This window comes from Carcharhinus amblyrhynchos, chromosome 4, assembly GCF_965287045.1.
Source record: "Carcharhinus amblyrhynchos chromosome 4, sCarAmb.v2.hapA, whole genome shotgun sequence".
Classification (NCBI taxonomy): Eukaryota; Metazoa; Chordata; class Chondrichthyes; order Carcharhiniformes; family Carcharhinidae; genus Carcharhinus; species Carcharhinus amblyrhynchos.
Genome location: NC_137327.1, coordinates 52,993,474 through 53,016,326, shown reverse-complemented (window position 1 = coordinate 53,016,326; position 22,853 = coordinate 52,993,474). Strand labels below are relative to the sequence as shown.

The following is a 22,853-nucleotide window of genomic DNA, read 5'->3' as shown; positions in this document are numbered from 1 at the left end:
AGCTTCTGCATGAATAAGACAATGCTAAGAAACCAAGGGGCTACAACTGATCTATGCAGCAGGGTGAAGCAAGTCTCTAGCAAATCTGCAGCCCCTTTTACACCAAGCCTAAATTCATTTTATTTACTGATGTCTAATGGCAAAGTCCAATTTCATGCCTCAACAAGTATTTAACAGTTTAAAAAAATGTAATTTGAGAACACAAGTCTATAAGCAGAAATAGGGAAGAAGGCAAAGCAAAAAAAATTAGTGGTTTGGTTGTGACAGTGGTATTAAAAGCCTCAAAATTTCAAGCGGATGGGGCCGTGGGAGGTAATAAGCTGCACACTTTAGCAGAGAAAGAAGAAAATGACGTAGAAAATACAGTGCATGGTCACACCAACACAGGATGGAATTTATAGGTGTATTTGGGAATAAAAAATTAAAAAGAAACTCATCCAATTTTTATAAAAAAGATAAAAATCAATCCTCAGCTTTTTGACTGTTAGCTAAAAACAAAACATGATGATCTGCTTAAAATCTAGAATGCGTGCTGCTGGACTGAGTAACTAGAACCCCTTTGTTTCTTTCATTTGCTGCACTCCGTCCACACTGAAAAACATTTATCACCATGGCCTCATATACATCTATGCGAAATTCACCAAGGTAAAATGTCCAAGAAGTTAAAATTAGAAAATTTTACAAAAAAAAACTGCACCAATCCTTGTGTCATTCTCTGTTTTGTAACCTCATGAAGTTTCACTCTACTGGTCCATTTTCTGACCCCTTGGTATCATTCTAATTAAATCACTTTTGGTTGAACAGCCAAAGGTGACTTAGTCAGCAGGATGGGCAATAGCGCACAAATTACTTAAATTGGAATGTGAACACAACTATCAGCTGAAACAAGGATTTGCCAGTAAGGGTTTTGGCTGCTTAACTTCCAGATTGCTCCAACTTACTCATACAGACAAAGGACAGACCAGCTTTCTTGTGATATGAAACCAACTACTGGAAAGAGATAAGCAAGGGACAACATAAACATAAAGATGGGGCTGAAAGATGTGCTGAAAACAGAAGGAACAAGACAAATGTGGATCAGTTATGTTCACTGTGTACCTTAAAGTTTTTGACAGAGATACCCTTATCTCAGCACACTATGCAAGAATAGTGACATGAGGCTCTTGAATGCATCCTCCAGGGAAAATTAAAAAAATAATCAGGTCAACCAGAGGAATCTGTCATGGGCACAGGCCCCATTTCAAGTATTCTAAGCAGTTTTTCTTTATTCATTCATGGGACATAGGCATCGCTGGCTGGGCCAGAATTTATTGCCTATCCCTAATTGTTCTTGAACCGAGTGGCTTGCTAGGCCATTTCAGAGGGTATTCAAAAGTCAACCACGTCTCAGTAGGTCTGGAGTCACATTTAGGCCAAACCAGGTGAAGACAGTAGACTTCTTTCCCTACAAGGCACTAGTGAACCAGATGAGTTTTTATAACAATCAACAATGATTTCATGGTCATCTTTAGTCTTTCAACTCCATATTTTTTATTGAATTCAGATTTCATCATCTGCCACAGTTTGATTTGAACTGGAGTCTCTAGAGCATGACTTATTAACCTGGTTCTCTGGATCGCCAGTCCAATGACAATACCATTATGCCACCATCTCCTCAAAGAAATTAAAAGAAATGAAAATAAATTAGTTTCCATTTCCATATTGCTTAGTGGGTACATGAATCACATGGAGTGCAGCCAAGCTATAATGATCAGAAGGTTCCATGTCAGATCCATAATCTGTGCCATTAGTTGCTCTTAGCTGGAAGCAGCACATAGTGCTATGGTTGGTTACAAATGACCCTTTGCTCAGCAGAAGGGAAAGCCTACAATTGATCACAAATAGTCCTTGGCTCAGCAGTGGAAAGAAACCCTATGACTGGTTACAAATAGCCTTTGGTTCAGCTGGAGGAGAAAAGGGGATAAGTCAGAGTTCATTCTCCTTACCTTTATCTAGTAACCCCTATTGGAAAAGCTGTATTGCAGGGAAGGACAAGATTGTGCATAGAAATGATACCTTACAGTCAAATAACCAGTCAAGTTCGCTGTCTAAGGCCCATTATACGAAGACTGTACTTTAGCAAAGCCAATACTGTGGAATGATAACTCAGTAAGGAGTCAATGCAGTATGAAGGGGAAAGATGGGAAACAAAATCATAAAAATTAAATAATTTAACACCAGCAATAACCATTATTTTGTGTCGCTTCCTCTGTTCTAAAACCGGCAGATCACTTTCTCAGGAGGTAAAACATTACTTTTCAACCCACACTGTTTTTCATTTTTAACAATTTAGTAGAAATTGTGCATTTCTGATAGGTTTATGTCCCTTGAGAAGCGGGATCAAATACCAATGTGTAAGAAGGGACTGGATACATAGTGAATTAAAAGCTTCAACCACAGCACATAGGTGCATCTGTGCCTTGAACTCAGGCTCTTCACGTAATAGCATATAAACACTTACCACATTTGCATAAAATTTCTTCACACCATTTTAATGCAGCTGTAAATCTCTTTAATCAGTTAGCATTTTCTAAAACAGTGAATAAAGGAATCCTATTATTACATTCAAAAATTCAAACATAAAAATTCAAAGTCCCTAATTTCAACGTATGAATCCTCAGAATACTCTGCACTGTTAACAGTTGTCGCAAGAATAGCATTAGCAAACAGAGCCATGCTGCTTTGCTACCAACTCAGTCAAGGAAATCACTAAATGTGTCCAAAGGGAAGAATTTCTAAAAAATTAACAGAATGAAATGGAGCATTTTGAAAATTACAAAATGACGAAGCGCAAGAGATATCATAGCTGCACTATAATGTTGAATATTAAGTTGAACCAAAGTAGAGAAACTCCCCAGAGCCGTTCTTTAGAAGCGTGGACAGGTTGGTGGGATAGATCATGTCTTGCAAGGTCGATGATTCAAATTCCTGCCTTTCAGTTCATGTTTTATCTTCTACTTCTGTTTAACACAATATCTGCACAGATAATTGGCGCTGTTGCTGATCGCTTCAACAATTTCAGTGGGCTGAAATTTAAGTGCTGTTCGCAGGTGTGTTTCCTATGGGGAATAGGATAGTGGCATGTGAAATAGGGTGGGTGCCCACTCCACAACCTTCCTGTCCACCCCTGAGCTCTCATCCCATAATACAGGGGGTGCCAAAATAAATAGCTTACCCATGTATAAAATGAATAATCAAGGGTTAATGATGCCTTTTATGAAGCTAATTGATCCAAATAATACATTGCCCATGTCACAAAATGATTGATGTGCACAAGTGGGTGGGAGTGTTCAGCTTGATTTTTTTCACCATCAGCTTTTAAGGGTAAGGTGGGGAGGGGAGCAGTCATTCCTGGGCACTGCCAAGTGTGGGGTGCCCCCCCAAAAGGTCAAACTCCTTCTTTCCTATCCACTTCTTCCCTTAAACTCACTCACTATTTCCCCCTGACCCTCACCCATCCTCAATATGCCATACCAGTGTAAATAAAATGGTTGTAGTTGTTGGAGGCCAATCGTCTCAGTCCCAGAACATTGCTGTTGGAGTTCCTAGGCCCAATTACCTTTAGCTACTTCATCAAATACTTTCCCTTCATCAAAAGATCAGAAGTAGGACATTCACAAATGACTGCATAGTGTTCAATACCATTAATAATTCCTCAGACAATGAAGCAGTCTGTCCATATTCAGCAAGACCAGACAACATTCAGACTCGAGCCAAAAAATGATGAGTAATATTTCTGTCACACACATGCCAGGCAATAACCATCTCCAACAAGAGAATCTATCCATCTCTCAATAATATTCAAGAGCATTGCCATTGCTGAATCCCTCACTGTCAACTTCCTGAAGGGCTACCATTGACCAGAGACTTAAATGGACTAGACATACAAGTACTGTGGTGACAGCAGCAGATAAGAGCCTGGGAAATCTGTGTTAACTTGTCTCCTGACACTTATCATGGAGAAAATACTGAATTACAAAAGGACATACTGAACTTTTAAATACGACATTTGTTTTTAAAAACATCTGACTATTAACCTACAGTCCTTTGTGCCAATAGATTTCCTCCCACGGCACTCCAGCTAGCTCGCTCCTCATCTTTTTTAAATCTGCCCTAATTCAATCTGATTTTCTAATTTTTGGATTGATCTTTTCTCTGCAGCGGAATCATAAAACATTTACCATATGGTGGTCAATAACTACCAAACTACACAGCATTTTTAGATGAAAAGATTTGTATCCAACTCTTCCTTCTCCTGGGTTTATCATCACCGCCACCAAAGGGTCTTCTGTTACACCTCATATTCAGCGAATAAAATTAACTAAGAATTTGCCAATCCAATCTGATGCATGCTTCTTATAAAGTCTCTGAAATCATCTTGCACACATGGCCATGTTCCATTCTGATTCTTGTCTTAACTGATAGATGCATCAGAAGGCTGAAACTGAATTGCTCTACAAATATAAATAATTACACCTATTACTATCCAAAAATTCTATTCAGAGATGATTCATATATAGTGATATAATTATACTGTCATGATTCATGTTCAAAATGGACATCATTTTACAGCCATATTTATAAAGGAAAAAGATTGTTAGACTAAGGAGTTATGTAACTTTTCATAAATTGCTGTCTCTTGGGAACTATATAGATTTTAAACTTGGTTTCTTTGAACTTCAATCCTTCAGTGTTGTCCAGACTATAATGAAATGCATACACAATATCTGAATCCCTTGTTCCTGTCATACTCACGTGATACAACGAACATAACTTAGAGCAGCAACAATCCTGGCCTCCATTCCTATTGCTGCATAAGGAAGGTCATTATTTTCCTGTCCACTTTTTCTCTGTTGACGACGCTCCTGCACACTGCTCAAGAAGTGTTTCAATCCTGTCTTCAGCTGTTCCTCATTTTCATTTTCTTCCCTGGAGGAAGAATATACAATTAACAAAGTATATACTGGTGTCCAGATCACCAACAACCTGTCCTGGTCCCCCCATGCCAACACTATCATTAAGAAAGTTCGCCAACATCTGTACTTTCTCTGAAGATTAAGGAAATTTGGCATGTCAGCTATGACTGTCAATAACCTTCACAGATGCACCATTGAAAGCATTCCTTGTGATTGTATCACAGCTTGGTATGACTCCTGCTCTGCCCAAGACTGCAAAGAACTACAAAAGATTGTGAATGTAATCCAATCCATCACGTAAACCAGCCTCTCATCCACTGACTTTGTCTACACTTCCCGCTGTCTTGGCAAAGCAGCCAGCATAATTAAGGACCCCACACACCCCGGACATTCTCTCTTCCACCTCCTTTTGTTGGGGAAAAGATGCAAAAGTCTGAGGTCACTTTCCAACCGACTCAAGAACAGCTTTTTCCCTGCTGCTGTCAGACTTACCTCAAATTAAGTTGATCTTTCTCTACATCTTAGCAATGACTGTAACACTATATTCTGCATTCTCTCATTTCCTTCTCTATGAATGGTATGCTTTATCTATATAGCACGCAAGGAACAATACTTTTCACTGTATGGTAATATATGTGACAATAATAAATCAAATCAAATACTTAAAATGTCCTCTGCTTCCATACAGAATGCCTAGAAGAAACGTAAAAGGAGAAATAGTATGCCCACACATTGTTTCATATCAGAACAATGACACTTTTATTTTCGAGTCAAACTATAACAAAAAATAACTTGAAAGAATGCAAACCCTTTTGTTTTCTTTTTTCAGTACAGAGCAAAATTTTGCTATTTGGGCCACCATCCAGCATTAGTGTAAATTCAAGTTAACTATTGAATGCATCATTATAATTACAAGAATAAGATGTCAAGGTCTAAATAACCGTTGTGGAACTGCTACCCATCATAGAAACGTCCAGTTTATATCATCATAGAAATGCCCAGTTTATATATCCATTGAAACTACTGGAAATTCAAATTATTATAACTGGCAGTCAATTTGCAATGATAGTCTTAAACACAGGCAACAAGTTGGAAACTGATGCATATTTCCTTCTGAGGTTAATGGAGAAAAAGGGCACTAGCTAATATTCCCTCCTTTAAACCAAGTGAGAGCAGGGAGGGGGGGAGGAGAGAGCGGGGGGGAGAGAGCTGGGGGGAGAGAGCGGGGGGGAGAAGAGAGCAGGGGGAGGGGGGGGGAGGAGAGAGCAGGGGGAGGGGGGGCAGTGGGGGGGGGGGGAGGGAGGTGCATGATTGGGAGAAATTACAATATCTAAAGTAAAAGAGAGGGTACGGGCACGGGAAAATGTTGAGGATGTCCCAATAATAAAGGGAGTAGGGGGCATGAGGAAGGTTAGTAGCGTTCCTTCAAATAAAGGTCCAGATAAAGGCTGGTATGAAGGCACTTTATACCAGCAGGAAGAATTAGGGATCTTATTGTGAGGGATCCTCTTGGGACGAGCGATCATAGTATGGTTGAGTTTTTGATGCAGATGGAGGATGAGAAAGTAGGGTCCCGAACCTGTATCCTTGGTTTGAACAGAGGGGAGTATGATAGGATGAGAGCGGAATTGGTGAATGTAGATTGGAGGCGCAGATTGGTTGGTAGGACAGCTGAGGAACAGTGGAGGATCTTTAAGGAGATCTTTTTCGGTGCTCAACAGAAATATATTCCGATGGTAAAGAAGGAACATAGGAGAAGGGATAACCAGCCGTGGTTATCTAAGGAAATAAAGGAGAGTGTTAAATTAAAAGCTGATGCGTTCAGAGTGGCTAAAAGTAGTGGACGATTAGAAGATTGGGAAAGGTTTAAAAATCAACAAAGAATGACTAAGAAGTTGATAAAGAAAGGAAGGATAGACTATGAAGCTAAACTAGCACTAAATATAAAAAAGGACAGTAAGAGTTTTTACAAATATCTAAAGAGGAGGAGGCTGGCTAGAGTGAATGTTGGACCCTTAGAGGATGAGAGGGGGGAATTCAGTGGTGGGAGATGAGGAAATGGCTGAGGCCTTAAATAAGTTTTTTGCCTCAGTCTTCATGGAGGAGGACATGAATAGTTTGCCAGATATTAAAGATAGAAGGATGGTAGGAGTTGAGGGCCTGAATGTGATTACTGTCACGAGAGAGATAGTGCTTGATAGACTGCCTTCAGACTTTTGAATTGACTTACCTTGCATTAAGTTGATCTTTTGCAACACCCTAACTCTGACTGTCACAGTACATTCCGCACCCTCTCCTTTCCTTATTTCTATATGGTATGCTTTGTCTGTATAGCGCACAAGAAACAATAATTTTCACTGTATACTAATACACATGACAATAATAAATCAAAGAATAGTGGCACAAAACAGAGAGAGAGAGACGACGTGGGGAGAAATATACTGGTTTTCAGTTAGAATCTGACAGTTTCTATTGCTACCTCAACATGGCAGGTACATTACAGACATTAGCTGATTATTTGCATACAATTATAGTATACTGGAATCTTGGCAAAGTAACATAACACAAATAACATTAGAAAAATAAAGAACAATTTTGACAAGTTTAGCCTAGAAAGGATAAGTTAATGCTAGTCAATAATGAGACTTGCATGGCACTACAGTAAGTAGACTCTCAGACACCCAGGGACAATATATGTTTCCTAATGAGATTCTTCAGACTTGAATTTTGAAGGAATATTTTCAGTACAGTTACAAGGACACATTCTATTGTTTTTCAATATGTTAACATTTTACTTATGCTGTTATATACAGATAACAACTCAGAATGGAATAAAGAGGGAGAAAAGACAAGCTTTGGGTCTGTTTTTCAGTGACAGAAACATCATGGAAAATAAAGACTAGGGATTGTTCCTCTGTGACTGATATGCTATGAATGCTTTATATTTGAGAAATATATATTTTATTTTATGATTTGGTCAGAGACATTGAAAAGACGGCAACAAACTTCAGTTTCACTGCACAAATAGCAGCTATTTAAAATATATCTCAGTATACAGTGTGGTTTAGCAAAGCATGTTGATATGTAAATGTTACTCCTGTTGTCTCAAAACAAATGACCTTTTTTTTTAACAATGTACACAGTTGCAGGTCACATAAATTATGCCCGAGTCAGCTAGCTAGCTAGCCCTTATCATGTCATACAAAACCAAATCTTCACGAAAGATCACTTGTATAATGAACCAAGGCAAAGCAATGATGACTCAGTTGAAGGGATTAGTCTCCACTAAACTGACCTAGATTTATTTTCAACAGATCACATAGATGATACAGTAGCACTGTGGTTAGCACTGCTGCCTCACAGCGCCAGGGAACCAAGTTTGATTCCTGGCTTAGGTCTCTTTGTCAAGTTTGCACGTTCTCCCCACGTCTGCATGGGTTTCCTCCGGGTGCTCTGGTTTCCTCCCATATTCTGAAAGACGTGCTGGTTAGGTACGTTGACCTGAAAAGACAACGGACTGTGGCAACCAGGGGAATTTCACAAAAACTCCATTGCTGTGTTAATGTAAGCCTACTTGTGACTAATAAAAGAACTTTAACTAATATGAATGAAGTGAACCTGTAAATTTCTCACTTTAGCCAAAATGTAAACTTTGGACTCTGTTTCAGCAACTTCAGAATTTTTGTTTGAACGTGCTTTGCCCATGTATCTCATAAATACACTTACTGATCTGAATTGGACTTGGATTCTTCTTCACTGCTCTCAGTATCACTGAAGACAGCAGCAAAAACTCCCAATTTCTCTTCTTTTAAATTATCTGTCATACAGGGTGATTTGGTGTCAGTGACACCTACAGTAGGCATAGTCACAGTCTTCTGGTTGTACTCCTCATAAACCTCTGAAGCCAGACAGAAAGAGAAAGGATTAAATCCTGGTAGGATTGGCTAGATTATCTGGGCATTCCCACACTTTAACACCAGTCCTAACAGTTTGCAAAAGCTAATCAGTAAAAAATGAACAAACATGAATTTATATAGCATTGGTTCAGTCACTGAGCTATTTCAAAGCACTTTATAGCAATAGATTATTTGAGGCTTAGTCACTGTTTCACACACAAATGTGACAGCCAATTTTGTACAAAGTAAGCTCTCAGAACCAACAAAAGAATGTTCAATTTGTTTTAATAACTGATATTGATCCAGTGCATGCCAACTAGGATACCAGGAGAACTATGTATATTCAAATACGGTAGTGACATTTTCTGCAACCAGAGGGTTATTGAATTCCAAAATATTAATAATATTGGTTCATGAGTTGAATGATCTGGCTCTCAAATAAATTTTCTACAGTTTTTGACCTCTTATGGCAGTTAACAGATATTAGAGAGAGATAGTGCATTTGAGATTGGTTTTGCATTAATGGTACCTTGCTCATTACGTATCAGGGTGATGGTTTTTGTTCCTATGGCACAGATAGTTGATCGAAGATCCTCTGGTCCAATATTGGGAAGGCAAATATCATAAAGTGCTGTAACTGTGTGCGCCAATTCTTGAGGGGTAATCTGGGGAGAAAAAAAATCTGCTGTCAAATGAGTCATAAGATTATAAGAACAGAAACTGGAATAGGTCAGTTGGCTCTGCAAATCTGCTCTGACATTCAATAAAATCAGTGATGATCTGACAGTGAACTTAATTCTGCTTTCCTGCCTGTCCCCCACTATAATCCTTGACACCCTTCTAGAGCAAAAATTTGTCTAACTAAGCTTTGAATGCATTCAATGACTTGGTCTCCATTGCCCTCTGGGAAAAAGAATGCTGAAGTCTAACAACCATCTCAGTTTTCTCCTCGATTCAGTCTTAAACTTTAAACTGTGCTCCCTGCTCTAGAATCAATGAGAGGAAACATCCTCTCAGAATCTAACCTGTTAAGCTCCCTCAGAATCTTACATGTTTCAATAAGGTCATCTCTCATTCTTCTGAGTATAGGCCCAGCATGCTCAACCTTTCCTCAAAAGAGGAACCCTTAATCCCAAGCCTTGTGTACATTCTCTGAACTGATTTCAATGCAGGATCAACATTCCATTTGCCTTCATAATTACTTACTGTACCTGCAAACTAATGTCTTTTATTCATAATATTGACTTGAACTAAAAGAATATCCACTCAAACAAATTTACATTTTATAATAGAAACTCTGAAAGTCAGTAAACACATAAAATGCTCTCTGCTCGCTGTACTTGGAAAAAAATCACTTGGAAATTTGAAGGTTTTCTTTCTACACTGGCACTTTAAAATGTTCTCATTTCCTCATATTGTTATCATCCTTCCACAAGATTGATCTAATTGTGCCTCTCTGGTGAAATTTGAGAATCAGAGTTGAGAATTATAACAAGCAGAAGCACAGAGCCAGAGCAAAGACTGAAAAAGATTGGGAGCTGAGCTGCCAGGGCAGACTGGGATCAGGCTGTCCTAGAAGCTAAGTGACTTCACTGGACAAGGAGTGACATAAATTAAACATGGATTAAAAGGCAACTTGCAGTCAATTATAATTGCACTTTAAACAGCAGAGACAACAAAAATAAATCTGATTCACTAAGCAGTTCCTTCAGCATACATGCATTACATTCAAAACTGTCATCCTCTGTAACTTAAAGTTCCTTCTCCAGCAGATGCTCCCAACCAACCCTGTTCCCACAGGAATGGTCTTCCACCAAATGGTTGCCTCCAGTTAATTGTCCCTTTTAAGTTACTGAAGCAGCAGCAGTAACTACTTTTCCTATCCCTGCTCCCAGATTTCAGGCTTCCTCCTCTTTAAACTGCCCATATATATCCCCTCCACAGCATGCCTGCTCCTAACTGCATTACTGAGATCATTTCATGACTCTGTCCTTTGTCTGGTTTGATTTGATTTATTATTGTCGCATGTATTGGTATACAGTGAAAAGTATTGTTTCTTGCATGCTATACAAGACAAAGCATACCGTTAATAGAAAAGGAAAGGAAAGAGTGCAGAATGTAGTGTTACAGTCATAGCCAGGGTGTAGAGAAAGATCAACTTAGTGCGAGGTAGCTCCATTCACAAATCTGATGGCAGCAGGGAAGAAACGGTTTTTGAGTTGGTTGGTATATGACCCAAGACTTCTGTATCTTTTCAGCCCAAGATCACCACCAATTTTCAAAAAAACCTGCATTTTTAGTTTTTCTTTCAGTTAGGAACCATCTTAAAAGAAAAAGCTTTGAGTCCAGAGTCTGTGCATTCAACAATCTGTGCAATGAACACTTCACATGTTTCCCCATTAGTCCTGAAAATTGCAAATTCCACCTAATAGTTTACTAAATAGAGGCATGTCAGGGCAGCTTGGAACCTAGGAGCATACATCTTGTTCCATACAGGATTTACATAACACTTCTCATAACCTGGACAATCACACGTGCAGCAAATGTTGTTAGCTAAAGTAGCTTGAATTCTGGTTTCAAAACTTGGTCAGCAGCTGGTCTCACTGTGGATTATCCATGAGGTTGAGTGTTTCATGGACAGCATGTTTATTGATTTAGGAAGCCAGGAAACAAACTAGCAAGCAGGATCTCTAAAATAGTATTTTTCAAATTACTATCACATGCTAGATGAGTGTAGAAAGAGGAAGATAAAACAAATGAATCCATGGAGGGGAGAGGATGGGGGGAAAAATTAAGCCAGTTGGCTTCGAGGCACTGTTGGATCAGGAGTCAACATAAATCAGCAACCATAAAGATGATAGATGAGAAGGATTTGGCACGAGTTGATGGCAGCAGAGAAATAGGTATTTCTGTTAAAAAGGGAATTTTACTCTCTGAAGCCCCAAACAGTAGAGAGTTAGCCGAAAAAATATACTTCATTGTAATTTAAGTTAATTCAAAAAATCTCAATAGATCTGAATCGTCATAAATATGAGTTGGAAAATATAATTGAAATAAGAACATTTCCCAACAGCAAAGAAGAATTTTAAACATTATCCATAGAATAAGGTATTGGTTCTTCCAGGGGACAGAAACATTGTAAGGCATAAAGTGATATAATAAGTAAATTGACTATTCAGGGATCAGAAGATGGAATACTTGAAGGAGCAAATAGTTTAGAATCTGTCAGTTTCTGAACAGCTGAGGGGAGGCTGGTACACAATGAGGAGTTGGCCAAGACTGCCACAGGGCATCAACCTGAACCCATAAGAGGATCGTGGGGATTCAGCACTTTGTTAGTGTTTGCTTTATGTGCTACGCAGGTAGCAGGAGAATGCGCACTCAATGCTCCAGCATCGAATGGAATCATAGGGACAGAAGTGCAGGGGACATGGCTGCCAAACACAATAACTCAGCCACTTGTCTAAAAGTAAGGCTGTGGTTGTCACTGGATTTTTGGCTCACCAGCTATGAGGAGTAACATTCTCCATAAAGAAAGCAGAATCAGGAGGGTATGGAAGTAGAAAAGAGGCAAGAAGGCACAAAGACCATACCCTCAATACAGGATCTGCTGCTGAAGATGGAGTTACTTTGAGATAACCAAGACCCATTGCTAATGGATACAGTTGATCGGGGAAGGGGCAAGATCAGGTGTTAAGAGAGAAGGAGGAAGAGGAGAAAGATGTCAATGATGCTTAACAGAAAGGTACCCTGATGCACAATGAAATGGCTTGCTTCTGCCAACCTTCAGGAACAGGATCTTCCACAGCTTTCTCATGACCTTCAGTATTAGATTCAGGTTAACATCAATGAAGTGTAGGGCTGTCTTTCGGATCTCTGGCTCCCTTGTGACATTTTGCTTCCCTCTGGGGCAGTGGAAGGCTTTGACACAAAAGAACAACCAGCAACTTCAGAAATAGATACTCCTAATCTTTGGCCACCCAATGTGGAGAAGGTTGGCAGATCACAAGACCTCCTTGTCAGTCAGCTTCAGGGGCTGCCCAAAATGGCCATAACCATGTCCAAGCTGCGGGAGATTGAGAGGGTCATTCAAACCAACCGCTTGCCTCTCTTCTGTGGTTGTGTGCACCCAGGTGTCCCTGGAAGTCTCAAGGCCTTCTGCGACCAATGGGCTCCACAGTGGCTGCAGTGCATCATCATTTCTGGCAATTTATATTTAATAATTTTTCTTTGACAGTTTTGCTTTTAGTTGTAATAAAATTAAAGTCTTTTTAACATAATTGTTCATTTGTTTATTGGTACTTTAAAATAGATATAAAAAGACAGTGGTAAAAAGTTATGTAGCAGCAATACCACTATATTTAATTACCCTGTAATGCTAACGGTCTGAGGAGAGCAGTTCAAGTTCCAGTACAATAGTTGGTGAACAGTAAATCCAAAATTTACGTATAAGAACAGGCTGTTGGTAGTGCACGATCAGCTCCATTTCTATCCTTCACTGCCTGACAGTGAATTCTACATCTCTTTTTTTGTTTTTTTAATTGCATTATAAACACATGATATTGTTTTTAATGATTGGTTTACCAGTATTCCTAGATCCCCTTGCTCAGCTTCCACCACATTCAGTTTTTAAAATTTTTAAGGTTTAGGTGATGTTTCCAATTTTCTTATGTAAAAGAGTTGGCATGGGCTTGGTGCACTAAATGGCTTCCTTAAGTGCCTTCTTGACTCCATGGGGACGATTCTCCCAAGTGTCGAATTCACGTAAAAACTGGAATAAATCATGCTGACTTTTTCAGTGGGAGTTTCAAAGTGAATCTCCCACACTCAATGCACAGCATTGTGCACGAACGTGAATCAGGCTGAAAAATCAGTGGACGCAGCCTATTCCTGCTGGAAAGACCGGCAGAATAGCACCGACTGGGCTATTGTGTATGCACCCAATCAGTCATAGTGGAGATCGGCGCATGCACAGTAGCTCGAGCTGCCGGCTCCTGATCGCCGGCCAGCATCGTGACTCCCCCATTGCTACCCCTCCAACCAGCCAATAGCCCGATTTCTGCCACTCCCCCCCCCCCCCCACCCCCCGTGTGTCCAGGCCCAGCCATGACCCGATCTGACCCTCTCCATCTCCTGGCCCGCCTCAATCTCCACCCCCCCCCCAGTGGGTCTGTAGACTTCAGTCCTTGCCCATTAATGAGGCGGAATTTATATTTAAATTCATATTATACAGCTCTGTGCTGATTTCTGGCGCAGAGCTGACGGCACTGAAGATCCAGCGCCCAGAGTCTTGTGAGCCATGGCGCCCAGTGAGAGGTGTACTGCAGCGGGCTTGGGGAATTTCCCCGTCCCCCATGACTGCAAGATTAACGTAAGTTTAATCAATCCACACATCTGATAGCCACATGCAAAAGGCACTTCTTTCCTGGCCAATCCTTTCTCCAACACAAAGCAGTCCTATAAATCACTAAGCAAGTCTTCTACAGCCCCATATTGCTTGACTGTATTCCTCGTTTTACCGTTCATCACAGATGAAAGGCCACATAGAAGACAGCAACCAAAAATGGGTGAGACAGGAAAGTGGTGAAAACATATAACATGATACGTGGCTCAAAAATTAAACAGAAACGATTCCAACTCTTGCGCAATATAAATTTTTAAGCTCTTAGCACTCCTAATATGGTATACCTATTGTTACTTCAACACTAGTAAAAACAGTTCAGGTCCCTGCTGCTGAGTTACTCTTCAAAGCTGTCCTTTGAATTTGAGGGCTAAGGTAACCCTGCCAAAGTCTGCTCCACCTGCACCTGTGCAGAGATCATTGGTATGTGAGACAACATTTGGGTCACAACCTGAGCGGATGGAAGAGGACAATAGATGTGAACTGTGCTGAAACTCTACTTCTGCGCATAACCCACCTGCACTTTTCTTGTATGAGGTGCAAAGCACTTTGCTGGAGATGAGTGGGACAACAAACAGTCAATGCTAGGCTACCACAAATCTTATTTCAGATGGCATTCACAATGCACTAGCCATTGTCAAAGGTCTTGAATGCACTTGTTTGATAGCCATATTTAATACCTCAGGTGATTACTCTTTTCATCACCACAGAGGCTTGCAGCGTCATGCAACTCATATTTAAAGAAACTCCTCAAATCTCACTGCAAGTACATTGCATATTCTTTGCTGCTGCTCAAGTAATATTCTCTTTCCAAACTCTCAGAGGTCCAGCGGGAGCATGGAGTATCCAGTGAGCTCCAACATGGACTACCCACTATTGAACCTGTCTCCATCAACGTTCCTTGCATTTTCTTCTGTTGTATATGGTCTAGTCCTTTAAAGGATGGCATCTTAAACCATTTTGTGCAGCCATGACCATGCACATGCAGTAACCTAAAGGGGATGACATGCTCTCAGCCTGCAGGTGAATGTCTGGATTGCTGCAGTGTCACAGCTTAGAAGGAACTGGAATAATTCATGCTGTTTTTTTTCAGTGGGAGTTCACATTCTAATGTCCCACATGCTGTGCAATGTGGGACATTAGATTACAGGGGGCGGGACCTATTTAAACTGGAGAGGCTGGAAATGAGCAGATTTCTGCGCATACATGCATGCAAAATTCTATTTAAATGCTAGCTCCAACTCTCAACCGATTTCCGGCACCATGCAGACACTGCCAGAAATCTGGGTCTAGGAGGCACAAGTGCAGCACGAATGCTCACGGGAATCCCACAAATCGGCCAATGCACAATTCTCCCAACCCACGACGCTAAAAAATTAGGGGGGCAGGATGAGAGAATCACATCCGTGATGTGCGAGTCACCAGGTGAAAACTTAACTATGGTCCTTTGTCAAAGCTTTGACAAAGGGTCATCTGGGCTGAAAATGTCAACTCTTTTTTCTCCTTACAGACACTGCCAGACCTGCTGAGATTTTCCAGCATTTTCTCTTTTGGTTTCAGATTCCAGCAACCACAGTAATTTGCTTTTATGAAAATTTAACATCTCTCTTACTAAGTGAGTGTATCTGATATGTTGCATGATTTCTCAGAGTGAAATACCCAGGCAACCATGTGACATACTACACTCCCTCCAGTTGACTTGATGTGAGCAGAGGGTGAAATATGATCATCTGTACAATAATAATTGAAACATTATTATTTTGATAGTTCTAATTCATGTCTTTGATTGTAATTTTATGTCTTAGCACTGCTGCTTCAAAGTGCACCCTCAGAAAAAGCAGCATCATGGTTGCCATCCTGCATCACATGCTATGGATTCTTGAAGACCATAGAATCCTGACAGTGCAGAAGGCGGCTATTCAGCCAAGTGAGTCTACATCAGCTCTCTTACAGAGCATCTTATCCAGACCCACTCACCGACACCCCCGCCCCACCCAATCCCTGTAACCACACACATTTGGCCAATCCACCTAACCAACACATCCTTGGACTGTGGGAGGAAACCCATGCAGACATGGGATCTCGTGCAAACTCCACACAGTCACCAAAGGCTGGAATCAAACCCGAGTCCCTGGCACTTTGAAGCAGCAGTGCTAAGACATAAAATTACAATCAAAAACATGAATTAGAACTATCAAAATAATAATGTTTCAATTATTATTGTACAGATGATCATATTTCACCCTCTGCTCACATCAAGTCAACTTGAGGGAGTGTAGTATGTCACATGGCTGCCTGGGTATTTCACTTAGTCATCATGTATCTAGAAGACCTTTGGTCTCCATTTCCTTCAGTCAAGCAAGCCAAGAATCCACTGCAGCTGTCAGTTGTGGGATGGCTAGAGGGCCTTCTCCAGTTATCTCTTCTCCCACAAGAAGGGAACAAAGAAACCTCTGAGTGAGAGTAATGGCATGTGTTCAATGGATGGATGGAGAAAATTGACAGAAAACATTTCTCGAGGAAGACAGTAAGGGAGACAAAATATTTACATAAAGTTGAGGACATGTATCAGCAGCAGATGGACAGATCAAAATGAGAACTCTACTGAGTGGAATAGGTGCACCTGCAAAATAAATTGGTTTGATGAGTGTTGTTCTGGAGTAAGCTTGAGAAGGCAGAATGAAGGAGTTGGGTTGACACATACATCAGAATATAAGCGAATATCCCACTTTACTCACCTTTCCTGCCCTCATTTGGTCACTAACTGCTTTCAGCATTGAATCCACGTGCCTGATGCCAACTTCATAGGCAACCCACTGTCTCTGGCAGGCCTCTTCCTCATATCAGCAGTGAACAGTATCTCTTTGTTGGCCCTTGCAGCTTCCACACCATCACATCCATAACGGCATTATTAAAACAAGAGGCAGCCTTTGAACATGTGATGTACATTCTGTCAATTCATTGTGTTCTGCTTGAATTTCAGGATCCATCAAATTTCATCCTTGAAATCTTTTGTTAAATAATGGAATTGAAGCAGACGTGGGTGGTCATCATGCCTACTTACACTAACTGGTTGGCTAACCTAGAGATGATGGGGGCACCACAGGCTGCGAGACATCAGCCTGTAGTAGGACCAAGGATCATCTGGCCAATTGTGAGTTCCCCAGGCCATGTTCACATTTCCATATCTTTAGCAAGCCCGAGTCAGTATTCTCTGGGCTCGCTAATGTCATCCTCACTGTAGTTGAGAATTCTGATTAATTCTAAATACCCATCATGAAAATAATTAGCAGCTAATGTTTTAATATGTGGTTTGAGAATAATATAAAATATTCAGGTAATATATTAATAGTGTCTCTAAGAAATGAATTTATAACATGCCAGTAAAATGAAAGATGTTTTATTCGTTTAATCTGAATTAATGTAATTAATGTTAGTTAGTTGAATCTATGTAATTAATGATGGGAAAGCTTATACAAGCTTTTTGAGTTGAAAAATGTATCATTTTAATTCTAATGTTACCACTAAAATCCAAAGACTTTTCAATATTCTATTCATGAAAGATACCAGCACAAATCAGACATAAATTATGCAACAAAATAAATTACCCATGTATATCCAGGCTAGAGAATAATGCCAAAAGATAAGGTGCCTTAATTTGGCATTAGAGCAATGCTGAATCATAGGAAGCCATTTTTGGGACAGAACTTCTATAAAACAGTTAGATGAATGACAGATCAATAATTGAAGGTGTCAAACTATAACTGATTAAAGGACATGCCATTGTTAGATTGACAGAACAGTGAATGAATGAAGTTACTTTTAATTAAGTGCTGGGCTATATAATCTGATAAGAAAAAGTATAACTATTCTGCTTTTTGGCATGAAATCTGAAAACTTTTGAGACTGCCTCATAGCTCATTTGCTGTCTAGGTGAAATCAGAGATCTTCCTTTTAGCTGAAAGAGATTTGTCTTGTCTTAACTGTATTTTTGTCTGAATATTTTTAATATTTGTAATGTTTTTGTTTCTAACATTTCAATGCTATAATAACAATTAGTTTAATTGAAAAATTTCATTGAACTGAATAATTGTGAAATGAAATGTTTAATGAAAAGATTTAATCTTTAAATTAAATCAGGCCACCTAGAAGAATTTCCTGCAACAATTTGGCGACAACACGAGGTTACCTTGGAACCAACGATTGAGTGAACACTTCCTCTCAAATGGGTGAGCATATATTTTTAATTATGTATTGTACACCTTTTTTTAGTAGAGGGAGGGGCACTCTGAATCACCTGATCCATCAGATATCCAGGCCCCTTGTGGTCACAAAGGCAAAAAAAAAATTTTTTTAGTAAGTATATTGGCGCAAAAGTGGGGGTAGGGAAAGACACACGACCCAAATGCAGTGGTCCCAGGAAGGCTGCACAGATTATACAGAATTAATGAAGTGCACGTAAGGCAAGGGAAAGTTAGTTTCGCTGAGGTAAGTTAGTTTTGGTAACTAAGTTAAGGGAAGTTAGTTTCGCTGAGATAGCCATGCCACAATGCTGCACACTTATTGGTTAAACAGGCGGGGTAAAATACTGGAGATTTAAACAGAAGTCTAATGACAGATAAGTTGTTAAGCATAGAAGATACAACTTAAAGAAAAAGAAAATACAAGAGTTAAACAGTAGTTATTAACAATGAGGAAGTTGTAAGAAAAATTTACAACAGAAGTTTTTTAAAAAAAAAGTTTAAAAAGAAAAACACTTCCAAGGTCAAAAATGCTTTCTGTGTAAAACAGGGCACAGTGCCAAAGATTGCTGTAAACAAGCCAAGTTTGAAACAAGCAGAAAGTTAACCCATTTGGTCCTAAACAAGATGAGTCTTGTGTTTTAAAAATTTGCAGCAATTAAGATGAATTAATTCAAATCAGAATAATAGGAAGGGGAGAATGTTTAGTGGAAATTAAATAAAATAGAGTGGGTGGGCACGTGAAGTTTATATTTGCCCCTATTGAATATTTTGTAATAACAGTGCCAACTAAATTAGGGCTATTCAACAATAGCAAAATGACTGAACAGCATTTTGATTAGATTGTGAGGAGTGGAAGTTTAAAATCAGCAAACTAATCACGAGAATGAGATGAGATAAGTAGTCCAGAAAGCAGAGTACATTTAGATATAAATTTTAAATATGGGAAAATTAAAAATTGCAACGGATATAAAGGTGGACTCAAAACAGAATTAATTCAGCAGAATAAATAAACATCGAAAGAAGTAAACAGGATGATTAATTGACATTAGAAAGCCCATATCACTAACATAGGAAGAATGTGTTAAAGCAAGCTACTTTAATACAACAATGTTATTTGAGATGAAGAATGAATAATCATAATAAGTTAGTATCTGGAATCAAATTGAAAGGTTTGATTTCTGTTTCAAAGATTTTATTATGTTATAGAGGTCAGTTTCACAGCAGGGAAACTTCATAAATTGTTAACTGCAAAATGACAATTGGCACCTCTACAGTCTGATGGTGATATGGATTTTTGGATGTATACAGAGACAGTGCTAGAAGGACAGAATTGTCTCAAGTTAAGAGAACAACTACATCACTAAGAGATTTGAATTTACCAACTATTGATCAAACAATAGAATAACATGGCGTTACTGGGGGAGTTAAAGTTGCACTGTTCAATATACAAACAACTTTTAAAAAACACAGGCTCAAATCTGAATGTGTCAAAATAAAGAAGGAAGCATTCTGGGGATAGCATTACTGTCTAGTTAGGGGCGACAATTGATGTCAGAACTGGAAACATCAAATGGCACCACACATTCAAACAGAGTAAAAATAGGGAAAAAGGAAAGGTTGGAACATTTCTAGGGTAGCAGCATTTCAAACAGATTGGGAAAAGAGAAAAAGAGATCAATCTGGAAAAAAACAATTGGGTGGACAATACCCTCAAATTTGGAATAAACAAGGTTGTGGAAGTTTAAATTCCCACGAGAAAAGATTTGGGAAGAAGTTTAAACAATTAGATGCATTATCACGTAGTTAGAAAAACAAAGAGTAGTGACAAAGACAGTGTCTTCTCCTAATTTACATGAATGGCTGATTAAAAGCAGATGCACGTTATAGGTTAACTGTGGATTAAACATCTCTAAACAGATATGCAACTTGGGCACAACCAATAGTTGCAAATGCAGCTGGTGTTCTAAACACTAAAAGCAATCAGAAGGCTGGTGAATGGGAGGTTGGTTATGAGGCATGCACAGTGGCTCGCCCAGTGCACTGATTCTGGCCTTTCTTGGGGGAGGAGGCCCCACCCCAGTGTGAATCCACTTGAGGCATTCTGTAGAGCAGAATGCCAGAGATTCATTCAACTAAGTATGCCAAGAAACAAGCAGGAAAATCTCCCTTTTACCCACCTGTTGGGCACCTTTTTTTTTGGGAGAATCACCCCAGATATGTTGCACAGAGGTTGTGTTAAAAAGTCATTGACAGATCAGTTATACTAATTTCCAGATGGAGCAAACCCAATCCCAGGGCATCATCAATTAAAAATCTACCTTACTAAGTGTAAACCAGGAAATGTAAGTTAATTCAATTCTCAATCATATAGAAATTAAATAAAATCAGACTGAAGAGAAGATGGGATTGCAATAGGAGTGAGATAAGAGACTGAAAAAACTTTTTTTAAAAAAAAAGTTGTAGTTAAACATCCATAGGAATCAAATCCAACAAAGTTCTCAGGACCAGTATACTTAGATACTATCTAAGATCTGCTCTCCATTAAAATGTCATTTATGCATAAATGGACAAGCAGTAACGTCTGACCTGTATAGTGGCTACCTAGAGGTTGAGCACCATGTGTTTCAGTATCAACTCTTGGCAAGATACTGGCATAAAAAGGCTTCTGCTGGAAGGGCAACTTGTAGACAGCAGCCTCCTGATTTCTGCATTTAGCCACCAAAGTTGCTGTCTGATTCATTCCTTAGTAATGGTGAACATTGATTGTCTTATCCTTCTTCTTTCTGCAAAAATTTTTTAGAAACAGCAGTTGGCTCCCAGACTTCAACTGTTGAGACTTTTAAATCCTGTTGATGATTTTCTGGTTGTTTATGAATGAGAGTTCAGCTGGTACTCTGAGACACAACAGCACATGAGGCAAATAATGACAGTTTGAAAATTTCAACAAATCTCCAGGATATAAATGTCATTCTGATATCTACCAGAATCAACCTGACAAACGCAGATTGCCAAAGGAATGGTTCCTTCCAGTACACAGGCTGCAAAACATCAGTAGGCTGCAGAAAAGTCTAGATTCATACTTACATCTTCAGAATTACAACATTTTTATATTGTTGATGATGGAGACATGTTATCAAAGTTCTTCATTTTGTATTTATCAGGACAAACACTGGAAAAACAAATTTTGATCACAACAACCCAGGAGAAAAGGGTGCTGATTGGTTGGCAAATCAACTCTGATTAGCCAAGGTGTTGCCACAGGAAGTTTAGGTTTCCCGAGTTCCCTGGTAATGTAAAAAAGGCACTTATACCCTTTCTTACATAGACAAGACAGTGTATCAACATATCACTTCTATCAAGTGTAAATGAGCTATATTACAAGTGCTACTTATTGGGTGCAGCCTTACCAAAATAAATTCTAAGTGTCATGAAAATTGCAGATCTTCGCGTTGTTTTGTTTGGGCAAGCTGGTCTGCGCAATCTGCCCACACACTGTCAATTTTCTTGACAGTTGGGAGATTTGCGGTGGTGGTGATGGTGGGGGGGGGCTGTGGTTACGGGGGAGGAGAGCTGGGGAGCGAAGCCTGTGCGCACTGGGGAAGCCGGTTTCACAGCACTCGGGCATCACTGCGTTGGCGTCCCAATCTCCCAATAGACTGGAAGACCTCCATCAGCGATCGCAATGTATCTCCCCCACTCCCACCTCCCCCCCACCACTGTCGCAACATGAACCCCCAACATCAGGAGGCTCCTGATAAGGCCCCCATCACACCCCCTCCATGGCCCACCCCCTCTGCAGCCTCCCCCCACCTTTGCCAATCAACTTCTCCCCACTGCAGAGGCCTCCCTTTTACATAAGCTCCCCCTAATCATAGTCCATTCCCCACATAGGCCTCACCCCTTTGGCACTGCCCGCAGCACCGTTATGGTGCACACTGGGCACTGCCAGTGGGACTGCCTGGTTATGCCCAAATACCCAGAGGCATCAAAGGCCTCCAATCCCCCATGGCGTGGCCATGGTACCTGGCCCCGCTGGTGCAGACCAGGAGTAATTCATAGGTCTTTCAGACAAGGGAGGAGGGCAAGTGGGATGCAGTTGTGGGGGAGAAGTGTGTCTGAGGGGCTGGAAACACCGTGCGGGATGTGTGGTCACACAAAGCATGATATTAATATGCAAATAGGCTTTCTCGGCACGCAAGCAGGAATTTTGGTCAGTATCTTCGTAGCTCACCACACCGATCAACTAGAGTAGCAGGTCAGTAGGATCATGCCTATAGCCATTAACGGGGTTGTTACTGTAGTTATGAGCACACTCAGGACTCTTCAGCAAGTGCTGTCCAATCACAGAACCACATCT

At 40.0% G+C, this 22,853-nt stretch overlaps 1 protein-coding gene across 5 annotated transcripts in view; it reads right to left on the bottom strand.

Annotated features, from left to right (window-relative positions):
• The window catches only part of LOC145342018 (uncharacterized), a 296,566-nt gene that overhangs the window by 213,249 nt on the left and 60,464 nt on the right, over window positions 1-22,853 (bottom strand). For all 5 annotated transcript variants that reach the window (XR_013886488.1, XR_013886489.1, XM_080187154.1 and 2 more), the window contains exons 2-4: window positions 9,381-9,516; window positions 8,682-8,853; window positions 4,795-4,968 (exon numbers count right to left, since the gene is read on the bottom strand). Coding sequence is in view for 3 of the 5 variants with exons in the window: in XM_080187154.1 (XP_080043280.1) it covers window positions 4,795-4,968; window positions 8,682-8,853; window positions 9,381-9,516 (482 nt within the window). In the remaining 2 variants the exon portion in view is untranslated. The remainder of the gene's footprint in view (window positions 1-4,794; window positions 4,969-8,681; window positions 8,854-9,380; window positions 9,517-22,853) is intronic.